Raw genomic sequence first — 9,998 nt, forward strand, 5'->3', positions numbered from 1 at the left:
ACATAATTTAATTAAATATTACATGAATGATTGAAATAGGAGCACAAAAGAAAGAAAATTGTTTCAATGAAAACTAGGTTGAATACATTAGAAAAGTTCAAATTCCTTTAAAAAATGCCTTTGATTAGGTGTGGCCCAGACAATTCTAAAAGACTGAGAAAAATTGTAAAAATGTAGAAAGGTTCTGCACTGAGATCCCTCGGTGGGTGTCAAACAAATGCCATTCCTGTTTTAATGAAACGAAAACTGGAAATTGTAGCTTGTAAATGATAGGCGTAGCTTGTGCAGAACGTAAGCCAGGGAATTCCAATCAGCAAACTCTTCCTTTAAAAAACCTTTTTAAGAAAGTGGCCTTGATCATGTATCCAAAAATCAGTGAATGACATTCAAATTCTAAATTAAAACGTTTGATACAATACATACAAGGGAATATCATTCACCTTGAAAAGGAGAAAATGCTGTAATATGCAACAACATGAATGAATCTGGAGGACATTATGTTTAGTGAAGTAATCCAGTCAGAAGGACAAACACTGCATGATTCCGTTCATATGAGGTATTTAAAATAGTCAAACTCGTGGAAGCAAAGAACAGAATTTTGGTTTCCAGGGGCTGGGGGAGGGGGACACGAGGAGTTGCTGTTCAACAGGTATGTAGGTTCAGTTATGCAAGATGAGTAAGTGCTGGGTCTGCTGTACAACATTGTGCCCGTAGATAATAGTGCTGTGTTGTACACTTCAAAATTTAAGAGGGTAGACCTCATGTTAAGTATTCTTACCACAATCATTAAAAAAAGAAGCTTCTTGGGGCTTTCCTGGTGGCGCAGTGGTTGAGACTCTGCCTGCCGATGCAGGGGACGCCGGTTCGTGCCCCGGTCCGGGAGGATCCCACATGCCGCGGAGCGGCTGGGCCCGTGAGCCATGGCCGCCGAGCCTGCGCGTCCGGAGCCTGTGTTCCGCAACGGGAGGGGCCGCGGCAGTGAGAGGCCCGCGTACCGCAAAAAAAAAAAAAAAAAAAGCTTCTAAATTAAAAAATTAGATACAAATGTGTAATTTTTAAGTGATTTAATGATTTTGCTCTTTAACGTCATTTCTCAATTGACCAATGACCTAAGGGCCCAACCCCCAGCCCCCAGTGCCATCAGGTAAAAGAGTTTCTACTCTAGGCTTGGCCCTAAGACAGGAAACCATATCACCTTTAAGGCTACGACCACCACACACACACACACACACACACACACACACATATACACACACACACACAATCTGGCCTCACTTCATGGGGGCCTTGTCTAAACAGCACATCTGGGATCTGAGCCTGTGCTTCCTTGGGCTAAGGAAGCGTGACTTCAGGCCTCCAGTCCTCTCCCCACCCCTTTTTATGACCAGGCTCGACCTGCCCAGAGCCTGCCAGACTAACTAAACTTGGCACCCAGTGGGCCTTCCTAAACCTGTGCAGGGTGAAACATCTTTACAAGGTCTTCTTAGAGCTTAATGTAATGAAAGCCTTTGGGCTGAGGTTCAGGTAATATGTAGACACAGTGTCTTGGTGGGAGAAGGTAGATGAGACATGGTAGGAAAGCTGCCCAAGAATTATCACCACCCACATCTCGCTCTGTCCCTCCTCATAGCCCCTCAGCCCCTCCCCAACCTGTGCCAGAGCCCATGGGGCTGGCAGAAATCGGCTTAGAGGAAACAGAGCTGAACACAGGCTCTGAGAGACAAACGCCCACGCCCAGCAGCTCAGAGTAGACCTTATTTATGTGTCCACTTGTTTTAAGCACTGACTTGACTACACATTATTCAGACCAGTGGTTGCTACCAAGTTCATAGGAAAGCAGAACTCACCGGGAAGGTGAGTTTCAAAATAGACAGTGACAAGGATTTTAGAAGGACTGGCCAATTGCTTGTGACCAGACCAGAAATAAAACCTCCCCTGGCTCTCCCAAATCCAACAGGCGAAATCCAAAAAGCTGAAAAGAGTATAAGACTACAGCGCACTGAGCATACGACCATTCCTTAGCTTGGATTCACTAAGCAGGCAACTTCTTTTTTCTGTCTTTTTTGTGTGCGTAGAAATTAATTTGGGCAAATATGTGTCTAGTGCACAACAGAATTGTTATGTAGTAAGTTCTACTCATAAAAGTCTATAATCTGGTGAATCCATTCGATTAAAATGCAAAGTGAAAAATGAGAAAGTAATAAGTTATCCTTCAAATTAGGTAGACAGCCTTCTTATGTTTTGCCTTACAAGAAAATGTAAGATGCGTAGATTTAAACGGAGAAATGGCTTTGAGTCCTGGACTATTTTGGAAAGAACTCATGCAATGGTTTTCCCTAGCAAAGGTCCAATTTATGCTGCAGAAGAGGCTGGTATGCTGATAAACTGATATTGACAAGGGTGATAGATGCAGCTCGGTACTTAGTACTGGAGAGCAATGTTGATGGCGTTTTACAGTCTGTGTATTTCTGTTTATTGCTTGTATTCTGTCATTAAGCAAACAGGTTCTTAATATAGCAAATCTCTCTAATCAGTAAAGCAAGGGAAAAGAGAAGCAGAAGCATCATTAATTATGACCATTTGGCTGCGGCCTGGACAATCTGTTGCTATTGGATTGAGCAACTTCCTCTGGTTTTATTTTCTGGAGGTAGAGCAGAAACTGGCTTTTCTTATACATGGAGGAGAGTAGAGAAATGTTCCATGCCCTGCTGGCTGACAGCTGCCTAAAAACCCAAGATTAAACACTGGCTTCTCTACAGAAATGGAGTCCTGGGGCAGCAAAGGCCAGACTGCAAGTGGGTATGCTATTAAGTCTCCAATTCCATAAGCAGAGCAAGCGTGCAGCTCCAAAGCCTGATCTGACCCGAGGCTCGGGGAGAACCCACCGCGGGCAGAACGTGTTGTGTACACGGTGCCCGACGAGCTGGCTTGACTGAGAGCTATGAACTGTATGTGTGCCTGGGCATCCTGTACCGGAGAGCAGTCGGCACCAGGCAGGCTTTCCAAATGCTAATCACAGGGGTAAAAAGCAAGGGAGTAACAGAGGTTAACGGCATCTGATGCATTTATTAACCCTTTAGTGCCAGGGCCTGGGGAGGTCTGGCCACAATTACGGTGCCATGGAGATTCTATTATGCGACATTCCTGGACTTGGGGATTACTGCCAGCGACAGTTTTATGAGACTGCTGCAGGGACAAGGCTTATGAAGAGCCTAAAGAGCAAGTCCCCTGGTTTTCCAGAACGACAGCAAAGCTACTGGTTTGTGGATGGTGTCTCCAGTATCCTCTTCACCTTCTCACGATGAAAACCTCGTGGTACTGTGTTTTGGTGGTGTTGTTTCCCCAAACTCCGAGTCAGGCAGCTTCTCCCATAACCGCATAACTATGAGTGAGCTGTTACGAAACCCGCTTTCATAAAAGGGATTAAATAATTCGTTTTTCAACATGCTGTAACAATGGTTAAAATTGACTTTTAGAAAAATTGAAATCCATTCTCTTTTCTTCTTTATCCCTGTCTCCTTTTTAAGAGATACGATATTTTAAAGCCACAAACTGTAAGGTTTGGTGCCTAGATAGGTCTGGGCTGGCCAGGCTCTATGTTGGGCCCCTGCCTATCCTCTTAATGAGCAGGGCTGTCGAGCTTGCAGACAGGACTTGTTCCATTATTACATCCCTGGTTTTACCCGTTTAGGGCTCGGCAATGGTGCTCTTCCAGTTTCTAACTTGCAAGATCTCAGAAGTTTTGGTTTTCTTTTTGTTTCTTTAATTTTCCTGGGACGGTCCCAATTTTCATCAACGGAGGCAATGTTTAAAATATGTAAATACTCTTTGCAATAGTTGAAGGTGAGAGATGCCCTATAATTTTATCTTCTTGCGTTTATCAAACCTGACTAGCAAGACAGCGATAGCTTGATGTTTTAAAAAAGGCTCAGGATAAAAGCCTTTAAAATGTGGAAACAGCAGGTTGTTCAGGCTTCTACAAGGGGCTTTAAGAGCCAGATTTTCCTAAGTGGACTTTGGATCTGCATAGGTAGATTTCTGACCCTCGGTGGTCACCCGAGGGGTTCAGACTGAATACAGGACTTATAAGCATGCCGCCAGCTAGACATACGTAGGTCTGAATCCCCAGGCTCTGCCCCTCCATCTGCAGCTTACGAGCCCTTAGAGTCACTGGACGCCCAGTTGATGCCACTCAGTCCAAGCAGCAGACCCACTGGCCCTCTGTAATATATACCCCAGGTTTGGTGTAGGATTTTTAAAGATCTCATGTCTATGTGCAGCCCTTCGATTATTCTACCCAGGTGCTGCCTGCTAGTCCAACAACCACTAACATCTGTTCTTTGCCTTCTAATCACACTCACAGGTGTTAGTGTGGTTCATGCAAAGTTCTGGCGGAACTGGGGGGCTGCTCTTCTTTGCCTCTGCAGTTCTGGGGGGTTCCCGGCCCCCCAGACCTCTCAATGGGAAGCAGTGTTAATACGCTATGTAGGCAGAGGCTGTTGAGGCCAGTGTGCGTGGACCGCTAAGCCTCTGGAGCGCTAGGTGCTTCTGCTGGGTTAGGAAAAGGTTGGACAGGAGAGAAGGCATTTTCTCAGAGCCTTTGCAGAGGCCTGGTGGCGCACGGTTATATTCACTCAGCGGTTCGTCCTGTTCTGCCCACCAGAATGGCTCTCAAGGCCAGATGAGCTTGGAGCTGCTGCCTCCACCTTAAGTAAAGCCAGTGGAGATACAGGGAGACAAAGCCAGAGGTTGATTATTTGCTTTAGATACAGGCCAACAAGATGCCTGCTTTGGGGGAAGAAGATCCCAGAGCCTTCACAGACTTGGAGCTGGTCTCAATGTATTTTCTTGTGTGATCAAACAGTCATCCCAGCCATTCTCAGATGGGAGGCAAGAGCATGTCTACCCGGTTGTATGACTCTAATCCTGTACAAAGTCGAGCTCTCAGTGACCACTGAGGACCAGAATCCACCTATGTTGAGGTAGAGTCCAGTTAAGAAAATTGGTTAAGATAGAGACCTTTTCTAGTCCATTGGTGGAAGCCCCCTTTACAATCATGTAATAGATGGGCATTTTACTAGTACATTAACAGGTCCCTGAAGTGACTAAGTGTAGCTAGTGAGTCTCTCAGATGCTATAGGTGATGAGTGATACACTGCATGCTGGTGCTAATCATATAGAACAAAGGAGGAGGAGGCCTACCAGCCCTTGGATCTCTTAGAGGGCACTGCAGTCTAGGACACTGAGGTGGAGCTTAGCTGTGACCACAGCACAGAACAGAAACAACCTGAAGAAATAATGTGGCCCAGACTAGAAGTCAGGCTGCCTTCTCTGCACGTTTTAGTGAACTTCTTAGTTATGCAAAAGCCCTTAATGAGGGTTGTCTTTTGTAGATTACCGCCTAGAAACGACAGAATGTGATGTTTTAGGGCCATTTTGGTGTCTGGCACAATTCCAACCTTGAACAGAAATAAAACGTGCAAAGTTCTACATATTATTCTCTACAGGTTACAATGCAATGGACCAGATTTGCTATTAATATGGATTAAAAGTAGGCTTTTGAGTAAGGCTCAATTCCTCTTCTGATTTGCCCTCTGATCTTCTTATACATAACATTTAGTGACCTTTGAATAGCCCAGGGATGCTTCACAGTGTCTTTTTCTTGACGCCTGTTTAAAGGTTTCTATTTCATATTCACAGCGGGCATATGCAAATAGAGGTAAAGGTTATGACACCTCCCACGTAGCATTATGGTCAATAAATTACTCCTTGGGTGAACATGCTATCATTTCAGGCTAGCACGTCTTCAACAAGTTGCAAACGTTGTCCCGCAGTAGGCAGCCTGCCAGGGCATTCCCACAGAGCTGGTTGCCCAGATACTCCTAGATTCAGGTGTTTTGCTTAACCAGGGTCATCCTGTCGACAAATGAGTTCTTGGTCTTTCGACGCCAAAGGGCTCCTAGTTTCAGGGGGAGGGGGCTATGGGAGGGATTCTTTGTGTGGCTTTTGGGGGCAGGGGGAGCATGAAGACCCAAGCATGCCAGGGTTGCCTGGGAGAAACTGTAAAGCAGGAAAGAGCACAGTTCCATTCAGGAGTTTCAGAGACTTATCTAAATCTTGACTCTAAAGTAGTTCACTGTGTGCCCTTGGATAAGTCACTTAACCTCTCTGCACTCTAATTTGTTTTCCTTTACAAAACAAGAGAGCTGCACTGGGTTAGCAGTTTTTATTGTAATTGTTTGAGCAATGGAACCTTCCCTCCACCTCAGTTCTCAGGTAGAAACCCAGTGGAAACTTGCTTCATTTGTGAGGAAATAGGGGTCTTAAAGCCCTCACAGCTCAGGAACTTGTAACTGCCCTAAAGCAGTTTTCAATAAAATATGTATTTATTTGTATTGCATAGGTAATGTACATGTATTTTTTTAAAACATCTTTATTGGAGTATAATTGTATTTTTTTATTTTTTTAAAACATCTTTATTGGAGTATAATTGCTTTACAATGGTGTGTTAGTTTCTGCTTTATAACAAAGTGAAACAGTTATACATATACATATGTCCCCATATCTCTTCCCTCTTGCATCTCCCTCCCTCCCACCCTCCCTATCCCACCCCTTTAGGTGAACAGTATGGAGGTTCCTTAAAAAACTAAAAATAGAACTACCATATGACCCAGCAATCCCACTACTGGGCATATATCCTGAGAAAACCATAATTCAAAAAGAGTCATGTACCAAAATGTTCATTGCAGCTCTATTTACAATAGCCAGGACATGGAAGCAACCTAAGTGTCCATCAACAGATGAATGGATAAAGAAGATGTGGCACATACATACAATGGAGTATTACTCAGCCATAAAAAGAAACGAAATTGAGTTATTTGTAGTGAGGTAGATGGACCTAGAGTCTGTCCTACAGAGTGAAGTAAGTCAGAAAGAGAGAAACAAATACCATATGCTAACACATATATACGGAATCTAAAAAAAAAAGGTCATGAAGAACCTAGGGGCAAGACAGGAATAAAGACACAGACCTACTAGAGAATGGACTTGAGGGTACGGGGAGGGGGAAGGGTAAGCTGGGACAAAGTGAGAGAGTGGCATGGACATATATACACTACCAAACGTAAAATAGATAGCCAGTGGGAAGCAGCCACATAGCACAGGGAGATCAGCTCGGTGCTTTGTGACCACCTAAAGCAGTTTTAAGATGGATGGATCTGGGGTCCGTAATGCCCTTCACGATTCCTGAAGGGGACCTGTCTGAAAGAGTCCCTGCCCTGTGCCTTAGCCCCCAAGCACTGAGTGGTTTTCCCACTAGAGGGCAGCCACATGAGCCCAGGACCACATCCGTTTTTGTCATATCACCGTATGCCCAGCGCTGGAAAATAGCTCGGTAAGTGTTTGTGGACTGGAACAACTAATAAACAAATGAACAAGCACACAAGCTTCAGGAAGACCTATCTTTATATTATTAATAAATGTGGATTTTTATTGCACCATTTTTACCTAGAAGGCAGTTCCTAAACATTAACTTTCAGAACTATAAATGAGTTCAAAATGTAAATGACTTTGTGCAGTGACTTTGAAATGAGGTGGGTACAAACTGAGATGTACTATGTCAAACACACCAAATTTGGAAGATTTAGTATGAAAATAAAAGAATGTAAAGTATCTCATTAATCATCTTTTATATTGATTACATGTTGAAATGGTAATATATTGAGTTAAAGAAAATGTGATTAAAATTTTCTTCACCTGTTATCACTTACGTGGTTAGGAGAAAAATTTAAGTTATATATGGGCTCACAGTTGTGGCTCACATATTTCTGTAAACGGCACGGTCCTAGACAGTTAATCATCAGTAATTACTCTTCCATAGTATGTATGAGTGATTTTGTGTGTGTGCGTTTTTGTCTCTTTCCAGGCACAGAAGCTGAAATCCAATATGTCGGGAAGTCCACACCTCTGTCTTTCTGATGTAAGTTGTTTCTTTCTGAGTCTCCCTGCATTTATAGAAACAGAGCCTTTGGGACCCTGGAACAGGATATGATGTGAAGGGCTCAAAGACAACAAGGTTTCAGGTCCAGAAAAAATCTAAGTCACCCTCAATGTCCCTCTGCCGTTTGAGCCAGGTGCAGTCTTCAGATCCTAGTGCCCAAAGTGAGAACCAAGTGTGGACCCCAGGATCCTAATCTCAGAACTGGACCAGCACAAATACCATTGTCCCAGTACCATGATAATCTCTGTGGTCACAGTCACATAAATTCATCTGGCACAGAGAAGATACATAACAACTCTCACTCCTTACCAGATGTCCTTTGACCTCCACAGCAACCCAGAAGTAGCCAAGGCGGGCCGCATTACACTCCCCGATCTACAAGTGAGAGGGTGGTTGATTCTGTCACAATCATAGCTCATTGTGGCGGGATGTGGCATTATGGGATTGAGCAGGTGCTAGGGATGGGGATGAAGGAATCAATCCTGGGGAAGGACAGCTGTGCTGACTGGGAATTTGGGAGCCTGGGCTTTGGTCGGGACTCTCTGAAAAGCAGGGCGAGATCCTTCATCTATGAAGTCCGTGGTTGAACCAGCCAGTGGAGGGAAAGGCTACTGCCTTCTCTGCCAGTCTCCAATGCGATTTGTGACCCATCTCTGCATGAACTCATACTTGCTTGGGCAAGTTTCCCAAGATGATTCTTCCTGCCCTCCTTCATGATGGAGAGAGACAGCAAGCATCCCTCCTCGGTCCCTGGTACCCAGAAGGAGAATGGTTCCATGTTGCACAGTTGCTGGGGGACCTTGGGAGTGGGGGTAAAATCTCGGGTCAGCTTTGGTGAGCAGTGAGAGAGAAAGAGTGCGGTTAAAATATGCCTTGATGGAACGAACACGTGCAGTGGGTGATAATGAAAACATTCTTTCTTACAGCGTGATTACGAAAAGGATGGTCTTGCTGGGGCTTCCAGCCACATAACCACAAAATCAATGGCTGCCTCTCCAAGCTGCAGTCTGAGCCCACTGCTGGTCCTGGTGGTAACTGCCCTGTCCACCCTATTATCTTTATCTTTGGCTGACACATCGTAGCTGCATTTAAAAAACAATATGGACATGTAAAAAGACAAAAACCAAGTTATCTGTTTCCTGTCCTCTTGTATATCTGAAATTCCAGTTTTAGGAACTCAGTTGAGACACTGCTAAAACAGTTTCATCCAACTGGAACTTTTTTCTTTCTTTTTTCTTTTTTTTTTCTAAGAAAGCTTCTTGTGATCCTTAGGGCTTATATGGGATCCCCGATACAGTGCTACATTCCAAACTCAGAAGGCTTTGGGGCATGCTGTATTGTAAGGGGACAGTTTGTTGATTTGGCTGTAAAGCAAACTGGGGCCATGTTTTTCAAGAGGACGATGAGGATGGTGATTTTAACAATTTAACTCTGGCCTTCACTAGCTAGAGAAGGAGTTAGTATTTCTAAAGAATCTTCCATATCTCATGTAATAGGTTTTATTTCTGATGACATGACTGCAGCGGTACATGGATGCCAGGGTTTTTTGGTCACAAAGTGAAGATCCTCATCAAGACAATCTTGATGGACTTTGTGCAAACAGGCTTGTACCAATGTTCACTTTTCTATATGTACTAGTATTTTCCGTGCTAAGTTTATGTGCTGTAAACAGTTCTGCACTCTCCTACAAAAACAAAAAATACCTGTCACATCCCAGTGTAGTGTCTGTCTTCTAGTCAAAATAGAGAGTGAGAGTGGGCATGAGACTTCACAGAACCTTGACCACTGAGACATTTTCCTAAGCCTTACCTGAGTGAGAAGCCCTTAAACTAACAAGAGTCAAATACAGCTGAAGCACCATTCCAATACTCTTTACACATATCAGGTTATATGTAGAAAAAAATTTTACTACTAAATGATTTCAACTACTGGCTTTCTGTATTTTGAAAGTAATGACATAGTCTTCATTTTTTTTACTGGTGGTTTAATACAAAATACA

At 43.8% G+C, this 9,998-nt stretch overlaps 1 protein-coding gene across 2 annotated transcripts in view; it reads left to right on the forward strand.

The window, feature by feature from the left end:
• GFRA1 (GDNF family receptor alpha 1) overlaps positions 1-9,352 on the forward strand; it is a 204,677-nt gene extending 195,325 nt beyond the window's left edge. For both annotated transcript variants that reach the window (XM_060033556.1, XM_060033555.1), the window contains 2 exons: positions 7,925-7,978; positions 8,926-9,352. In XM_060033556.1, the coding sequence (XP_059889539.1) occupies positions 7,925-7,978; positions 8,926-9,081 (210 nt within the window). In that variant the 3' untranslated portion in view covers positions 9,082-9,352. The remainder of the gene's footprint in view (positions 1-7,924; positions 7,979-8,925) is intronic.
• The last annotated feature ends 646 nt before the right edge of the window (positions 9,353-9,998 follow it).

Source organism: Delphinus delphis, chromosome 16 (genome assembly GCF_949987515.2).
Source record: "Delphinus delphis chromosome 16, mDelDel1.2, whole genome shotgun sequence".
NCBI lineage: Eukaryota > Metazoa > Chordata > Mammalia > Artiodactyla > Delphinidae > Delphinus > Delphinus delphis.